This window comes from Neoarius graeffei, chromosome 22 (assembly GCF_027579695.1).
Source record: "Neoarius graeffei isolate fNeoGra1 chromosome 22, fNeoGra1.pri, whole genome shotgun sequence".
Classification (NCBI taxonomy): Eukaryota; Metazoa; Chordata; class Actinopteri; order Siluriformes; family Ariidae; genus Neoarius; species Neoarius graeffei.
In genome coordinates this window covers 1,397,864-1,417,314 of record NC_083590.1, presented here as the reverse complement: position 1 = coordinate 1,417,314, position 19,451 = coordinate 1,397,864, and the positions used below count along the sequence as shown (strand labels likewise).

The 19,451-nt window shown below is 41.7% G+C and overlaps 1 protein-coding gene across 2 annotated transcripts; it reads left to right on the top strand.

The window, feature by feature from the left end:
- The first annotated feature begins 2,176 nt into the window (after positions 1-2,176).
- Positions 2,177-17,731, top strand: LOC132870496 (GTPase IMAP family member 7-like). Of its 2 annotated transcripts, none has more exons than XM_060904153.1 (3): positions 2,177-2,269; positions 2,832-2,900; positions 16,611-17,731. In XM_060904153.1, the coding sequence occupies exons 1-3, from the start codon at positions 2,257-2,259 to the stop codon at positions 17,525-17,527; spliced, it is 999 nt and encodes a 332-aa protein (XP_060760136.1). In that variant the 5' UTR covers positions 2,177-2,256; the 3' UTR covers positions 17,528-17,731. The 2 variants fall into 2 exon arrangements, with proteins under 2 accessions (XP_060760136.1, XP_060760137.1); XM_060904154.1 differs by lacking the exon at positions 2,177-2,269 and adding an exon at positions 2,288-2,400.
- Positions 17,732-19,451: the final 1,720 nt, after the last annotated feature.

Sequence of the window (19,451 nt, the reverse complement as noted above, 5' to 3'; positions counted from 1 at the left end):
ATAGCCTACTGCGCGCATTATTTGAAGGGCATACGACGAGCCTTGCGCTCCGCGAACTCGTGCACGATGCTCTGTATGTCACTGATTCAGTGATCTTTTCAGCGGTAGTCTCACGACCCGAATAGTAAACAATAAACATGGAGGACATGGAGTCGTTAGTGTTGCTGGTCTCGGTGCTGTGGCTTGTTGTCACCGACAACGCCAACAGATACTGGCAAGAGCGTATAGATGAGGCGAGGCGCATAAGGCTTCAGAAATTCTCGTAATTCATAATTCTTCTTCTTCCGGGTTTGCGGTGTTTACAGATCCCAGCGCGCTCGCGGGGCGTGTGTGGGTATGTGAGGACACTCCTCCTCACCAATCAGTGCACAGGGGAGTGTCTGCTCACGCCCCCAACCTCAGTCAGCACGGTTTGGCTCGCTTCAGCCCTACCCCAAAACGGTGCGAGTTTTAGGGGCTAAGCGGGGCTGAAACGAGCTGAGTCGTGCTGGTTTTTGGTAGTCGAAACGCGAGCCGTGTCGGGCTGAAGTGAGCTGAAGCGAGCTGAAGCGAGCTGAAAAAGGGTAGTGGAAAAGGGCCATAAATTGACCGTAGGTGTGAATGTGAGTGTGAATGGTTGTGTTTCTCTGTGATGATCTGGTGACTTGTCCAGGGTGAACCCCGCCTCTCACCCGTAGTCAGCTGGGATAGGCTCCAGCCCTCCTGTGACCCTGTAGGACAGGATAAGCAGCTACAGATAATTGATGGATGGAAGGAAGTCACAAAGGACAATAAATAGGGAGTCCAGGTTAGTCTGCTCCACACCTAGTATCTGATTGGCCAGCATGTTCTGCACATTGGCCTGCAGTGGAATGGAAACTCCGACCAGAATGAATAAAGCGAACTCATGGGGTAGTACAAGGGTTTACAATTAATAATAAATGAATCCAGGTTGGGAGAACAGTGCTGCAGGATCACTGACACATCACTGCACCAGCTGCTGTTTACATTAAAATGGATTCTTCCACCCTTTGTTTTACTGGAGAGATCTGTGTTATGGTCTGCTCTGAAAAGTTGGAAGCCGACCAGCTGCAGTGCAGAGTCCGGTATGAGTCTGCATCACCACGTCTCTGTGAAGCATAAAACGAAAGATGAGTGAAAGTCCCCGTTTCTCCCCACCAGCAGCTGGAGTTCATCCAGTTTGTTGCACAGTGAGTGCACAATGGAGAGAAATATCGCAGGTAGCAGAGTGCAAAGTCCACACCAACAGAAGTGGACGAGTACACCAGCGCATTCAGTGTCTCACTGAGTGAGCAAAGGCAAGGGCACCTTTGACCAGAACATCCAATAATTCCACGGATGGCACCAGAAAAGTTGATAATAAGTCCGCTGGAGTTGTTCCCCTGATGTTCATGAGCTCTTCTCTGGTGAAAGAGATTCGAGTATCGCAGCAGTGAACTGGATTTACAAACAAAATGAGACAAAACAGTGCACACTAACACACCAAGACAGTCATCCCTGGCACCCTCTGAATTATGGATGGAGGAATAAATGAATTCCTCTATCCATAATTCAGTCCAAATTACCCTCCTGTAAACAGACCATTTAAAGTAAACTCACTAAAACACCATAAAGGCTGGTGTTAAAACATTGAAATCAAATTATTAATCCTAGATCTATTTAAGTGTTCGACAGAAACCTGAGAAATATTAAAATATTCACCTCTGTGTCATTCCCACAGTTTTCCTGTTGAGTCCTGTGCGTTTACAGAAGCTCCTCATCGGTATTTGTTTCATTTTTAATGTTTTCCTCCAGACTCCATGTGAAAACCTGATTATACATTTATTCCTCCATCCATAATTCAGAAATCAGTGTGATCAGAGGGTTTAATTCAGAAGCTGAAGGTTAAATACATGACATTTATTTAATCCACACACTCTCTAGTTCTGGGATATCAACTCAGTTTACACCGTCCTGTGCTGTAATGAGTGCATTATGAGAACAACAATCACGGACATTAGTGGACCTGAAAGTGCTGAAGAGAATGAAAAGTTTAACCATAACCTGTGCAGGACTTTATTTATCTCCCTCTGACTTTCCTGCGCTCTCCAGCTGTGCCATGTGGGGTGGTGTCCTGGAGGAGAACTGAAAGTGTGGCCACCAGGGGGCGCTCAGCTCCCAATCAGGAGGAGGAAGTTGACTCTGATCTGGAGGAGGAGGACTTTACCCTGACTGCGAGACTGGATTGAAGAATAAACAGCGTTCAGATGACAGGAAATGTCGCGATCAGGTAAAGAAGTAAAATAGAACCTTGTGTTAAAGGCGCATGTTTACACTGAGCTCTGTGTGAATCAGATTCATGTAGAAACTGTGGAATGGATTTAGTTTCGGTTTAACCCGCGACTGCTGGGTACATTACAGGTCAGAGTCTCTCTCTCTCTCTCTCTCTGAGGTGGGTCAGGGATTTATTATCTGCTGCTGTTCTGGATCATTGTGTAGTTTTTAAAAACAGCAGGAGGCTGAGTGTAAAGCTGATTAACATCTTCATCACTCACAGTGGGTCTCTGCCTCAACTTAAGTTGTTTAATGGATCGAGGTGTAAATATCAGGAAGTGAAAGCTGGAATTCTGATCCATGATATCATACTCCTCTCTTCATCTCAAACCAAAATGCCTTCAGTGTAAAGCAAAAGATCTGGCCTCACTGTTCCAATACTTTTGGAGGAGACTTTTTAAAAAAATCTTTTTTAAACAGTTAGACACTAATCAGAGAGTAATGTGAAGAATAGCTGAGTGTGCTTATATGTGTCTGCGGGTGATTTATAAAGGACATCTTCACTTTCAATTCTCTAGTGGGAAAGCATGAGGGAGAAAAGGAGAGACCATCAGGAAGACGTAGTCCTGATTTTAACCGTCCAAACAGTAAGAACACACACACACACACACAATTACACTGATTTTCTGCTGTTTAGCTGATTACTGCTTCATGGCAATATTCAGGGCTTTCCCCAGAAAAAAAAAAAAAATTTTATATATATGGGTCTGTCTCAGAAATTGGGTACTGCGGGGGTTCCCCACTAAATATACTCACAGTCAATAAACTATATGGTTTTAAATGGTGATGTTGGTTTTAATTTGAAATAAAATGATGAAAGAAACAATACAGAAAACTAAATCTTTGATGTGAATACTCTATTCAGAATTTGGCAAAAATTCTGCAAATATGTGGAAAAATGGCGGCTTGATCTGGGACATGATAAATGGTTGACGACATCGCATTCCCTTAAATAGGTTGTAGTCCACTGAAAAGTCTACAGTTATCACTAATTGTATTTTAAGTTGTAACTTTATACACCTAAGGATTGGTGCACTCACAGAATAATCATAACCATAATAAAACATCATGCAAAATATTTGATCACCGTCGTAACTCCATTTTCCGCATACCCAAAACCAATATGATTGTGTGTTTTGATCTAAACGGAAAGCCTCAGGGTCAAGGTCACGACCTCACCAAAAGTAGTAACTTAAAATCACTACGCCATATAAAAATTTAGTTATAAATCTGTGATTTTGTTTTTTAAAACGAAAGCTGAAAGTTAGGTATAGAATATGTTTCTTACACTATGCTAGAAACACCTCATGGATGCACTGGGACGCATCCTCAGTGATGTATCCTGGGGTCCTCGGGTGTTTCGGGTCTCACAACATCATACACCCTCACCCAGGCAACCCAGCCGGGGTTGATCAAGCCCCGACTTGCGTCCCAGTAGCAGTCCACGGATCACCCCTTTTAATCCAAAGCCACCGTGTGGCTTTCTCTGTGGCTTCGCTTGTGAATGCAATGGCCCTCTTCTTTGCTGCTCCTACAATGCCCAAGCGACTCAGGACTTTGCAGAGGGAGCGCCCTGCAAAACCCCTACAGCCGACTTCTATAGGCTCGTAGAAGGTTCTCCAACCTCTCTCCCTGCACTCCTCCACCAGCTCCTGGTACTTGGCTCTTTTCCTCTCATTGGCCTCCTCAAGATGCTCTTCCCAGGGAACTGTTAGTTCCAGAATGATGAGGTGTTTTGAAGCCTCAGATGTTATCACCACGTCTGGACGGAGAGTTGTTGCTGCCACATGTTGGGGAAACCTCAGCTGCTTTCCCAGGTCGGCCTGCAGCTGCCAGTCATTTGCCGTGTGGAGGAGGCCTGTTGTTTTATGTTGGCGTGCTCGGGGTTTCTCTCCAGCTTTTACGAAGGAGACTGCCTTCTTTGGGTCATGATGGTGCTTGCAGGAGTTGATGGCAGAGGTTAAGCTTTCAGCAACTGCCTTAAGCACCTGGTCATGGTGCCACCGGTAGCGGCCATCAGCCAGGGCCTTTGGGCAGCAGCTGAGAAGATGTTCTAAGGAGCCTTTACCTGAGCACAGAAGACAAGAGGGTGTCTCACTCTTTCCCCAGACATGGAGGTTCGCTGGGCTAGGCAGGACATCATAGACAGCTTGCACTAGGAAACGGACCCGATGGAAGTCTGCCTGCAAGATGTTTGTCCAGGTGATCCTGTGCTGTAATGCGCTCTCCTACCTTGTCCATGCTCCCTGTTGCCGGAGTCCCACCGCCCTGCTCACACGCTCTTCCTCCATGCCTGCTCAGACCTCCTCCTGGATCAGGTGGTGTCTCTCCTTACTGCGGGTCTGGCTGATCAGGGTCTTTGGGTAGTAACCCAGACCTGCTCTTTCTGTTGCCACGGTACCCACCAGTGCCTTCTGTCTATGGCGAGACTCTGCCACCTCCACTGCTCTCCCAGCCTTCCACTTCCTTGCTGTCCTCACCTCGATGCCAGCTGCTGACACCTTGCAGTCCCTTGAGTCCCTGTACTGTAAGGCTTCTCTGGTGCGTACCACCATAAACTCCTCGGTGAGGCCGCTGAAAGGAAGCTGCAGTGTGTTACTCGCCCCATACAGTGCTGCACTGGTGAGACTGCATGGGAGGCCTAGCCACTTTCGAAGAAAGCCACTGATCTTCCTTTCTAGGGACTCAACTGCTGTCATTGGGACTGCATAGATTAGCATGGGCCAGAGGATTCGTGGCAGGATAGAATGCTGATAGATCCAGGCTTTAAATCTACCAGGCAAACCAGACTTGTCGACCTTGGTGAGCCAGGTTCCAAGTTCCATGCTGGACTTCAGGATGGCAGCTGAGTCTTTCAGGCTGGAGTCGAAGAGTTTCCCCAAACTCTTGACAGGTTGCTCTGTGATGGTTGGAATAACACAGTTCCTGAGATGGAAAACCGGAACTTGTCAATCACTTTCCCCTTCTTCAGCACCATCGATCTTGACTTGGAGGGCTTGAAACTCATCCTTGCCCAGGTAATGAGTCTCTCGAGCCCTTGTAGAATCCACCTGCACCCTGGGACCGATGTTGTAGTGACGGTCAGGTCATCCATGTAGGCCCTTATCGGGGGCTGCCATACACCTGACTTGGTCAGGGGCCCTCTGCATTCCACCTCGGCTGACTTGACCACCATGTTCATGGCTAGCGCGAAAAGGATAACAGAGATAGTACAGCCTGTTATTATTCCTTTCCCAATGCGATGCCAGTCTGATGTTTCTGACCCAGAAGTGACCCTCATCCGGAAATTGTTGTAGTAATCCAAGATGAGGTCCTTGATCTTAATGGGAACATGATGGAGGTGCAACGCAAGCTCGACCAGCTTATGCGGTATGGACCCGTAGGCGTTGGTCAGGTCCAACCACAAGACCGCTAGGTCGCCTCTGTTCTCGTGAGCCTCTCTAATCAGCTGTGTGATGACTCCAGTATGCTCCAGGCAGCCGGGTATTCCAGGGATCCCTCCCTTCTGCACTGATGGATCGATGTAGTTGTTCTTAAGGAGAAACTCTGTCAGTCTTTGAGAGACGATGCTGAAAAACACCTTCCCTTCAACAGTCAGGAGTGAGATGGTCTGAAACTGGTTGATGTTTTTCGAGTGCTCCTCTTTGGGGATCCATACTCCCTCAGCACACCTCCACTGGTCAGCGACTTTTCCCCTTCTCCAAATCACCTTCAGGATCTTCCACAGGTGCCGTAGAAGCTCTGGACAGTGCTTGTAAACCAGATAGGGAATACCACTGGGGCCTGGAGCAGATGCTGAGTGGGCTGCCTTGATGATGTCCTTGACCTCTTTCAGGCTTGACTCCTTCAGGTTGAACTCTGTTATTGGGGGGGCGGGGCTGATGAGAGATTTGTTGGGTTCCAGGTCTTGTTCTCTCAGAGGATCGCACACTGTGTCCTGGAGGAAGCGATTCACTTGCTCTATCGAGCACTCAAGCCGGCCACTGCGCTTGTCCCCAAGCAGTTGTTTTGTAAAGCCAAAGGGATTGGCAATGAACGCAGCTCGCTTCCTCGCTCTCTCTCTTCCCCGTCTCCGGTGCCACTCTGCTCTGCGAAGGGTCATCAGCTTCTTCCGCAGGATGTTTTTCAGCTCTGTTAAAGGTTGCTTCTCCTCATCAGCAGCAGTCTTGTACTGCTTCTTCAGAGTGCGAAGCTCCTGGCGCAGGCGATGTATCCTAGTGGCCCTGCGGTTCATTGTGTAGGAGGTGGGCTTAGATCTTCCTTTCTCTACCAGCTCAAATCTCTCTGAGGCATAGCTGAAGACAGAATATGTTATGACGGTAGCTGGTCTTGTATGAATTTCTGAGCTATAAAATGAGTTGTGGTCTATTTTTTACTGTAGCGTGTTATTTGTGTGCGGGGAAGGACACACATTAACAATTTGCATGTGTAGAATGGAATTTTCCACGCCAACAGTTAGAAGTTGATCGTGCTTCCATTTGTGGTCTCTCTGTTACACGGGTGATCTGTTCGGACGTTATCACTGAAAAGGTGAGTTTTGACAGTTTTATTTTGTTTTAGTCTTGCAGTATAAGGCAACAGAATGTTTCTTTTTCATCTTACTTTCATATTTCGTAGTGTTTGCGTATTTTTGACCAATATTTTGCAACCATGGCCAATTTAGATCGAACTTTTGATAGAATCTACGGCCAGTCATTTTGCCCCGCCCCTGCCTCGCGCTCCGTCTGGTGCGGTAGTGATGTCCCGTTGCTCGCGCGCCGCAGCAGAGACCCGCGCGACCTGCAGCCGGTACAGTCGCTGTTCTTTTACCACCGCCGTTATTCTCATCTTTCCGGTGTGTTCTTGATTTTTCCATTGTGTCCTATTTCGCCATATCAAACACCCAAACTGTATCATATTATTCATATTTAAGTGAATAATCAATTCAGTCATCATAACTTGGCATTTTTAACCCAAGCAATCAAAAAGAGGAAATTTATTCAATATTTTCACTCATCTGTGAAGGAGGGGCTTTAATTCTTCATGATGTAGTTATTTTATATGTAAATCAATTTTACAAAAGCATTTGAATTGTAATAAAAAAAAATTCCACAGTGGAGGGCAGATAAAGCAAGATGCTATCTTTATTCTTATTAAATATGACAAAAGAATCATTGAGTGTTAGGTAAATGCAAAAAAAAAAAGTAAAATTAGAAAAAAATGTTTTTGACCATAATGTCCCAAATGAGAGGCCAGTTTCTGAGACGGACCCATACACACACACACACACACACACACACACACACACACACACACACGTGTGCGTGTGTGTATATATACTCTCTTCATATCAGCATTCTCAAAGGCCAACGCTAGTGACTCGGTGCTGTTAGTGCAGTAGTCTCGTTACCTTCCAACCAGTGTAGTGTTAGTGAAGACCAATGCTAACACATTTCAAACCAAATATTATTATTATTATTATTATTATTATTATTATTTTCCCTGTGAAATTTACTGAGTTACTTTTAAAATCAACATCCACCACTACACACAACAGAGCGACCTGGCAGCCGAAATTCTCTCAAAACCTTCTGTTTTTAACAAAGCAAACCTGGCAGCCATGTTTGTTTACAAATATTTTTACAATATTGCACGTTATCAAGACAACATGATGTCACATGTCAGAGACATAAAACTTCCGCGTTAGCTAGCAACTGTGACAATTTGTAAACAAACATGGCTGCCAGGTTTGCTTTGTTAAAAACAGAAGGTTTTGAGAGAATTTCGGCTGCCAGGCTCTGTTGTGTGTAGCTGTGGATGTTGATTTTAAAAGTAACTCAGTAAATTACACAGGGAAAATAATAATAATAATAATATTTGGTTTGACTGTGTTAGCATTGGTCTTCGCTAACACTACATTGGTTGGAAGGTAACGGGACTGCTGCGCTAACAGCACCGAGTCACTAGCATTGGCCTTTGAGAATGCTGATATGAAGAGAGTGTGTATGTATAATAATAATATTGGCTGGGTTTTTTTGTTCTATCAGATATATTCCATTCAGCTATGCATCTTTGACTCATTTAGTATCATGCTAGCTGAATGGAATATATCTGATCGACCACAAAAAAGCCAGTCAATATTATTTAAATATAGCATGCCTCTTAATTTTCCAATTCCAGGATGCCAGGAATAGAATCGAGGTCAAATCACACAACAGTGCCATCTAGTGACTAGCGCCTAGAATGTGGTTTCATGTATGGTTGTGAATGGCAGTCAGTGCATGCAGCAAAACCCTTTATTTTCTGGGTTGAGTACCAGGATAGTCTAGACCCATTTATTACAGCATCTTCCTATTTCTATAGTTATTACTCATTTTCAGAGAGGAATAGGAAATATTTAGGTGCGGAAAGTACTCTGCATTGTTCAATTTATGGTATTTATTTTTTATGGTGTGCAAGTGACAGCACGGCACTGATGTTGCACAGTGCAGCAGAGCGCCAAGTATCCACACTTTGGGGAAAGCCCTGGTGATATTCATTAGTCTAAAAACTTCTCAGCATCCAAACTCACCATCAGCTCAGTCCTGTAACATCAGAGTACAGAACCAGGTGAAAGGTTTATTCATTAAAATCACTTCATGTCTTAAAGTAATGATGGATGTTGTTTCTCTTTACTTAGTTGTTCAGTTCTTGATATAATATGGATTACTACAGTTGTGGAATAGGGCTATTTACTGTATTTTTATTATTTACTGTTTAATCTCAAATGCATTAAGAAGGAGAGAAACTCGTCTGCTAATCACCTTTTGATGAGACACACCTGTTAACTGAAAAGTATTCCAGGTGACTCCCTCATGAAGCTGGTTATGACAATAGTGTGGAAAGCATCATCAAGGGAAACACTGAAGAATCTAAAATAATATCTGTCTCAATAATATTCTGATGTAAAGTGGAGTTCATCGTTCTCTCAATAACTGCATGCTTCACAGGTTCTGTGGCTGCAAAACAAACCCAAATCATCACCTACCCACCCCTCATCATCACCCCAAATCATCAGCCCTCTACCACCATGCTTGAGGTGTTTCTGGTCATACACTGTGTTTGGTTTTCACCAAACATGAGGCTGTGCATGATGACCAAACATCTCTATATTGGTCTGATCAGTCCAAATTATATTATTCCAAAACTTTAATGGTTTGTTCAGATATAATTTTGCAGACCCAAGTCACGGTCCATACTCTTTTTGGAGAGAAGGGGCCAAACTTCCATGAATTCCATACTTGTTCAGTCTTCTTCTGATTGTGCAGTCATGAACATCAACCATTAATATGCTTACAAAGGCCTGTATGTCACATCCCAGCTAACAATTGAACATTGAGAATGTTTACTTTAAAGTTCTGTGAATGTTCCCAGGGAATGTTGTAGTAACATTTTTTGTAGAGTTTTTATTATGTTATGGGAATGTTAGATCTTAATGTTATGAAAATGTTTTGGGAACCTAGTGAGAACCTTCATAATTTATTACTTTTGGTTTAAAAATAAATGAAAACTCAAGACATGAACATGTAATGAATGACTTATTTCTAGTAGGTTCCAACTGAACACTATTATGCTACTGCTAATACTCAAGTTTAAAAAAAATACACTCCAGCTCAAAGAAAAGACTCAAGTCATATGCGTATACAAACCACGTTTTGAAAGTGCATAAAGTAAAGAAATAATGTTCAATATGTATATTATTTAAATGTTTTTTAAATTCATTAACTAAACAATATATTACTAATTTCAAATATTGTGATTGAAAATTTTAGGCAAACTGAACCATCAAAATTCACTCAAGTTTTACAACAGAAATTAACTATAGTAATTAACACAGGGAAAAATGTAATTTTACTTGTAAGTAATGCTCAAATCAAAACTATATATCATGCTAAGTAATTTTTTCTTCTTTAAAATACATTTCCATTGTGGAGCAAATAAGGTTTGACTGTAAAAAGGCACATTACTTATAGTAAATTTACAGTGAAATATCTGTAAAACTTAATTTCTTTGATGATTCAATTTATCTAAATTTCAGTGCAATATATACTAGGCTGACTGAAAAAACTATAAATGTTTTGTTTAGCTCATCCATGACAAAGATGTTCAAGAATCACAACCAGGTGACAATCTATTCACTGCATTATGCACCTGCTTCTTCTTCTGAAATGAAAGTTAAGAACATTAGTCAGTATACTGTTGTGTGCCAATAGCACTGTACAAAATAAAACATGTAACACACAGTTACTTAAATAAAGGAATGTTTTTCTTTATCAGAAGTAAACAAGGGCAGTAATTACAGTTACCTGAGTCTCATATTTCGACCCTCCAGCTCTGTGGGGTGCATAGCGTAGAAACTCAATCAGCTCCTCATGAACATCTCTCGTTTTAGTATTTTTATATGCTGCTTTACATGCCCCCGGGGAAAAAATAAAGCATAATTTACCATATTGTGCTTTTTCTCTCAGTGGTGTTTGGGGTCTACTGAAGCGTTACTGCACAAGAGTATTCATGTACAGTATTATAATGTGCATGTGTAATCCTGATCACTGCATCTGATATTACAAAAACACTATGTTTATTTTTCGATCTATTGGTCACAGATGTATATATCAAAACAATAAAACTCACTGATTATGATGTTGCATACAGATAGCTGGTCTAATGGTTGCTTTCCTGCAGCCCTTCCTTTCAGGGTGTAATTCTCCCACAGGCAATTCTTCCCAATTTGGTACATCATTGAGTGTAGTCCATCTGCGAAGCCACTGCCACCAATTAACTGCAGTGCTCTTATCTAAAAAAAAAATATATCAAACAGACATAACAAACAATATTAAGAAAAATCAACATATTTCAGTCTGTATATAAAAATGTTAACATGTATATATGTGCCTTTAATTTTGGAACAGTAGTAGATAACAAGTGCCAGCTGGAACTTGAATTCTTCATTGACATTCAACCTTTGACATAATTCCTCCAGATCCTCAGTCTCACTTAATGGTTCTGGAATAAGGTCCGTGATGTCTACAGGCACGCCCCCACTTGATTTGGCAACAAGTGCACACAGGAGACGAAGCATTTCTATTTGGTTGTCTAGTAAAGTCTGGAGGACCATGTTGTTCTGGAAGTCTGCAAAATCACACACACACACACACACACACACACACACACACATTTATGCCTTAGTTGCACTTCAAAATCAAATTTGGTCTTCGATGAACATTTCTTTACTACCACTGATAGGAAGAAATACTGATGAACTAACCTTCATTGCTGGCACAAGTTCTTGGCTTGTTTCTCCTGGGTGTAGCCTGTGGTGATGCTGAGTGCTGTGTCCTGTTCTCCTGATTCAGATGTGACGGAAAGTATTGTCTTCTGGTGTTGCTTTGTACAGGGGATGGAGAATGTTGTCTTCTTCTGGTGTTATTTTGTATAGGGGATGGAGAATGTTGTCTTCTTCTGGTGTTATTTTGTATAGGGGATGGAGAATGTTGTCTTCTTCTGGTGTTATTTTGTATAGGGGATGGAGAATGTTGTCTTCTTCTGGTGTTATTTTGTATAGGGGATGGAGAATCTTGTGTTTTTCTGGTGTCACTTTTTTATTTCCTGATTTGTGTAGATTTATTGAGAGTTTATCTTCAAAATGTTCGTGATGTATGTTGAAACACAGAAATGAGGCTGCTTTGTAAGCTGCACTTGCGCACATACTCATTTGGCCTTTTACTGCATCTTGAATGTTTTTAAATGTAGATATGCATTATGAATATAATAGCATCATACTCATCAAGACCTTTCTAACAAGCCCTCAAACACGAAAATTGGTTAATAAATAACAGTTATGATGAATTTCATTTTTATCATTAGTAAACAAGTACAGTGGTGCTTGAAAGTTTGTGAACCCTTTAGAATTTTCTATATTTCTACATAAATATGACCTAAAACATCATCAGATTTTCACACAAGTCCTAAAAGTAGATAAAGAGAACCCAGTTAAACAAATGAGACAAAAATATGATACTTGGTCATTTATTTATTGAGGAAAATGATCCAATATTACATATCTGTGAGTGGCAAAAGTATATGAACCTCTAGGATTAGCAGTAAATTTAAAGGTGAAATTAGAGTCAGGTGTTTTCAATCAATGGGATGACAATCAGGTGTGAGTGGGCACCCTGTTTTATTTAAAGAACAGGGATCTATCAAAGTCTGATCTTCACAACACATGTTTGTGGAAGTGTATCATGGCACGAACAAAGGAGATTTCTGAGGACCTCAGAAAAAGTGTTGTTGATGCTCATCAGGCTGGAAAAGGTTACAAAACCATCTCTAAAGAGTTTGGACTCCACCAATCCACAGTCAGACAGATTGTGTACAAATGGAGGAAATACAAGATCATTGTTACCCTCCCCAGGAGTGGTCGACCAGCAAAGATCACTCCAAAAGCAAAGCGTGTAATAGTTGGCGAGGTCAAAAAAAGACCCCAGGGTAACTTCTAAGCAATTGAAGGCCTCTCTCACATTGGCTAATGTTAATGTTCATGAGTCCACCATCAGGAGAACACTGAACAACAATGGTGTGCATGGCAGGGTTGCAAGGGGAAAGCCACTGCTCTCCAAAAAGAACATTGCTGCTCATCTGCAGTTTGCAAAAGATCACGTGGACAAGCCAGAAGGTTATTGGAAAAATGTTTTGTGGACGGATGAGACCGAAATAGAACTTTTTGGTTTAAATGAGAAGCGTTATGTTTGGAGAAAGGAAAGCACTGCATTCCAGCATCAGAACCTTATCCCATCTGTGAAACATGGTGGTGGTAGTATCATGGTTTGGGCCTGTTTTGCTGCATCTGGGCCAGGACGGCTTGCCATCATTGATGGAACAATGAATTCTGAATTATACCAGCAAATTCTAAAGGAAAATGTCAGGACATCTGTCCATGAACTGAATCTCAAGAGAAGGTGGATCATGCAGCAAGACAACAACCCTAAGCACACAAGTCGTTCTACCAAAGAATGGTTAAAGAGGGATAAAGTGAATGTTTTGGAATGGCCAAGTCAAAGCCCTGACCTTAATCCAATGGAAATGTTGTGGAAGGACCTGAAGCGAGCAGTTCATGTGAGGAAACCCACCAACATCCCAGAGTTGAAGCTGTTCTGTACGGAGGAACGGGCTAAAATTCCTCCAAGCCGGTGTGCAGGACTGATCAACAGTTACCGGAAACGTTTAGTTGCAGTTATTGCTGCACAAGGGGGTCACACCAGATACTGAAAGCAAAGGTTCACATACTTTTGCCACTCACAGATATGTAATATTGGATCATTTTCCTCAATAAATAAATGACCAAGTGTAATATTTTTGTCTCATTTGTTTAACTGGGTTCTCTTTATCTACTTTTAGGACTTGTGTGAAAATCTGATGATGTTTTAGGTCATATTTATGCAGAAATATAGAAAATTCTAAAGGGTTCACAAACTTTCAAGCACCACTGTAAAAGTTTATGAACTGCGAGATGGATGAGTACTGCCCCTGACTTAAATTACACTAACGAGCACTGCCCTTAGAAATGACACACTAATTGGAAATTTTTCAACTCGCACAATTAATATACATTGCATTAATTATTTTAAAATGTGTAATTATTTTAAACAGTGGTGTAGTGCACTGTTGCCTCACAGCAAGAAGGTTCTGGGTTCGAGCCCCGTGGCCGGAGAGGGCCTTTCTGTGCGGAGTTTGCATGTTCTCCCCGTGTCTGCGTGGGTTTCCGCCGGGTGCTCCGGTTTCCCCCACAGTCCAAAGACATGCAGGTTAGGTTAACGTGGGGCGGCTTTGGGCTGAGGTGCCCTTGAGCGAGGTACTGAACCCCTGACTGCTCCCCGGGCGCTCTGGTGTGGCTGCCCACTGCTCTGAGTGTGTGTGTGTGTGTGTGTGTGTGTGTGTGTGTGTGTGTGTGTGTGTGTGTGTGTGTGTGTGTTCACTGCTTCAGATGGGTTAAATGCAGAGGATGAATTTCACTGTGCTTGAAGTGTGCATGTGATGAATAAAGACGACTTCTTTCTTCTTCTGGTAGACGTAGAGTACAAACTTTTAAATCTTATATAATCTTTTAATTCTTATAAAATCTGTTAAATCTTATAAAAATTAACATAAATAAATAGATAAATTTTACTTAGATCTACTATCATGAATTCCAGTTTCTATATAATATGCAAAGAGGGCTTATATTATTTCTAAAATATAGATTACTTCTGTAGAAAAAGTTTCATTTCTCTCTCAGTACACTTGGATCATTGAAAGCAACATACACATGTGCATACTGAAACTTTAATATATTTCATCCAAAAAGTACTTTAACATCATTCTCTTTGTTTCATCTATGTTTCTACTCAAGGATTACTCTCAATAAACGAATTTATTCTGTAGAGCTTAGAAATTAAATTATACCTTTACACAAAATGTAGTTGTGTTTAACAAATCACTGAAATCTCATTATCTCTAGCTGCTTTATCCTGTACAGGGTCGCAGGCAAGCTGGATCCTATCCCAGCTGACTACGGGTGAAAGGCGGGGTACACCCTGGACAAGTCGCCAGGTCATCACAGGGCTGACACATAGACACAGATAACCATTCACACTCACATTCACACCTACGCTCAATTTAGAGTCACCAGTTAACCTAACCTGCATGTCTTTGGACTGTGGGGGAAACCGGAGCACCCGGAGGAAACCCACGCGGACACGGGGAGAACATGCAAACTCCACACAGAAAGGCCCTCGCCGGCCACGGGGCTTGAACCCAGACCTTCTTGCTGTGAGGCGACAGCGCTAACCACTACACCGCCGTGCCGCCTCACTGAAATCTTCAAAAATAAATTGATGTACATGTAATAAGATAACACAATGTTAAAGTGTTCTCTCGTGTTGTTTTTTGATGCCTTCTGTGTTCTAGATATCTTGAGGAAATGTAAAGTGAATATATCCTATCATTATTTATTCATGTATATTAATTTACTCACATGACACTAGCTATATCCATGTACACATCAAAAGTTGGTGCTTACATAATTCAAAGTCTTAAGTGCAACGGCTTTTCCAGGACATACTTCTTAAATTCCAGGAACTTTTATACACACACACACACACACACACACACAGAGATACATGCATACACAAACATACAAACACACACTTTACATTGCATATATACCTTAAACATTCGTGGAACATTTGCATAATATTAGTGTGGTGCTCATATTCCCTGAATGTTCTCAGAAGATTCCCACATAACAGAACATACTAATAACATTGTGGGAATGGTTAGGAGAATGTTAGTTGTTAGCTGGGATGATGTAGCTCTTGGGTTTTCTTTATATAACTAAGCAAACAGTCTGACCTTGTTCTGAATTTGCTAGGACACCCACTCCTCTGGGGAGATTGGCATTATTTCAGCCTGGAAAGGGTTACAAAGCCATTTCTAAGACTCTCACAACTCATCTCAAATTTGCCTAAAAGCAACTTGATGAGCCCCAGGCCTTTTGGGATCATGTTCTGTTGACTGATGAGTCAAAAATTGAAAGACATGGATTCCATTATATCTGGTGTAAAGCAAACACCGTATTGCACAAGGATGACATCATACCAACAGTAAAACATGGTGGTGGTAGTGTGATGATGTGGGGATGCGTTGCCACCTCAGGGCCTGAGTGACTTGTCATAATTGACAAAACAATGAATTCTGCTCTCTAATTGAAAATCGTGAGGAGAATGTCATCAGTCCATAATCTGAAGCTCAAGAGCATTTGGGTTATGCAACAAAAAAAGGATTCACAGTGCAAGAGCAAGTCCACCTAAGAATAGCTCAAAATACAACAAAAGTAAGGTCTTGGAATGGCCTAGACAAAGTCCTGACTTGAACCCCATTGATATCCTGTGGCAGTTCATGATTTAAAATGCCCTTGAATGTGGCAGAATTACAGAAATTCTGCAAGATGACTAGACCAAACTCCCTACTCAGGGATGTGAAAGGTGGCATAACCAGCTATTATGTTTAAGGGGCAATTACTTTTTCAAATGGGTGATATAAGTGTGACAGAACTCTTTCTCCTTTAATAAATAAAATGATTATTTAAAAACTGAGCATTGCCAATCAATGTGGCAATTATTCAGAGAACGTTTTAACAAAATAAGTCAAATAATCCATAAAAATATAAATGAACAAAAATAAAACACATGATAAGATGTATTACTTTTGATATGGTTTGATAAATTCCTTCCCTGTGTCTACAGTGTCCATGTTGAGGATGGTGCTGGTGGGAAAAACTGGAGCTGGTAAAAGTTCCTCAGGAAACACCATCCTGGGCAGGAAGGCCTTCAGAGCTGCTAAGAGTGGATCATCTATAACTAAAGAGTGCTGGAAGGAGACTGGAAAAGTGGGTGGGAGGGAGATGATGCTCGTGGACACTCCTGGACTGTTTGACACAGAATTTTCTGAAAAAGAGTTGAAACAGGAAATCAGTAAGTGCATTAACATGACGGCTCCAGGACCCCACGCCATCATCCTGGTGATTTCACTCGGCCCCTTCACCGAGGAGGAACGTCTCTCAGTGGAGAAGATCAGAGCCATTTTTGGGGAAGAAGCAGATAAACACACAGTGATCCTCTTCACACATGGTGATGAGCTGGACCACACGATTGAAGAGTACCTCAGTACAGCTAACAAGCCCCTCAAAGATCTGATTAGTCAATGTGGACAGAGATATCATGTCTTTAACAATAAAGCAATGCAGGACCGCATGCAGGTTCTGCAGTTCTTGGAGAAAGTAGACAACATGATTTCAGCAAATAATAATGAGTACTACACCAGTGAGATGTACCAACGTGTGGAACAGCGGCTAAAGACCAGGGAAGATGAGCTGAGGAAGTTCTATGAGCAGAAACTACATGAGCAACAAATGGAACTGGAGGCCAAGTGTCAGGAAGAAAAGAGGAAACTGCAGGAGATAATTGATGTGTTACAAGAATCTGATCAAGAAAAGGAGAAGAAAATCAAACAGCTGGAGTCTCTGGTCAACCGGAGTCACCAAATACTGATGGAGTATGAAAGATATTATGAAGAGAAGCTCAATGCAGTGAGACAGGAAGCAGAACAAACTCAGATGTTTGAGGAGGTGCTGATACACATCCTTAGAGAGCTTAAAGTATAAAATAATATGCATTTTATTATTATTATTTTTTTTTACAATATATAGAAATTAAATGTCAAACTAAATACATTTATTCAAAGAAATCCTTTTACACTGTGAAACCTAACAGTGTAAATGACTAAATGAAATGTGTAATCACTACTTTCATATCTGATTGAGATACTTACTTCATTTGTCTATGAAATATTAAATAAGCAAAACTCATATGGCTCAAGTTTAATTACTCAAATAATATCAGTTTATATTTAGTCCAAACTTCCTTCTTTCAGGTTTATCACTACCCTATAGAAAGTAGGTGTTGTTTCTCTTAAAGGGGACATGCTGTGGAAAATATGTTTGAAATATATTGATATGACTGAGAGACGTACTGGACTTTTTGAAGTTGACCTTCCCAGACTGTCATGACCACAGAAAGAAAGTAGGTGGAGAGAAGAGACCAGTTACAAAAGTTCATGGTTTTTTTGTAGAATCTCTTCTCATTTTTTATGGTACTGCCCCTCATTAACATATGACTGCCTGTAGCAATCAGAATCAATTAGATAGACATTTATCTACATGTTCTATATGAATATCTACCTAGCTATTCACAAACCATACCTGGAAGGATCAAGCAGAGATGTCAGGGAGAAACATTAACATTTACTCCACACAATGCCTGTGAAGATTCTCAGTCATCCAGGTCATAGTAAACTGTGGGTGGTAAAAGAGAGCAACTGGACTTGCTTGAAGATTCTTGAAGATGTTTCACCTCTCATCCGAAAGGCTTCTTCAGTTCTGTCTGACTAAGGCCCTGTCCACACGGCAATGGATTCAGGTGAATCTGATAAAATTGTTTATCGTTTCGGCCTGGTGTCCACACGGCACCGGCATTTTGGGTGCCCCAAAACGAAATCTTTTGAGAACGGGTTCCAGAGTGGAAAGATCTGGCAACGGCACCGTTGCGAAGTTGTCTGGATGAGTAGAACGGATTTGTTTATGATGACGTCACAACCACATGTGCTTCACGCCAGGTAGAAGTGTAATGAACTCGATGCGAGTTGCCAACAAATCCTATAACTTGGTTCATGAAACGCGCTTACAAAATATTTTCACTGTGAATATTTATTGTGTAATGGTGCAAAGAGAGAGAGAGAGAGAGAATAGCCCTTAGGGCAGAGTCAATCCCGCCAGCAAAAATAGGGAAAAAAAAGGAGCGATCTCACCTCTTCAGATGTTGGTTTAAGTCCTACAATACATTCCTCAAAAAGGGCGTAGAAGAACAAATTAATCCATCAACGTGTAGCATTCAATTTATTCCGGACCATTAAAGACGCCGCCTTCCGCGTAGAATCATACGTCATCCTCGCCGCCATATTGGATAGGTCAAAGCGGAGAATAAAGATGCCTCATTCATGTGCTGCATTTAACTGTACCAACAGGTTTGCCGTCTGTTGGGGTTCACCCAGAAAGGGACCCCGAGATTCCTTCGTGAGTCCCCTCGGATCCGGGACGAGAATGATCAGGTCGAGAGAAACAGACAAGGAACCAGAGGTTTCACATGCCGGTTTATTCGCACAGTCACTTCATCAAAGATGAAAGATTACAAACACCTTTTATAACAAATCATAATCTCTCCAAACGGCTATTGTGTCTGTCAAATGTGTGTGTGTTTGTATGTGACCTCAGAGAGGGGTGTATGTGTGTGTGTGTGTGTGTGTGTGTGTGTGTGTGTGTGTCTGTGGGAGGGTGTGAGTGAGTGACATCATTTTGATATCTGTGTCTATGTGCTAGGTCAGCAAATTACATCTTAATTCCATATGTATGTGTGTGTGAATGAAGCCTTCAATCATAAGCAAAATAATATTTCAGCAATTCAGCAATTTCATTTACGCACGTCAAAGCGCGCGAGATGTTTTTACGACAATGTTTTAAACAAAGACTATGT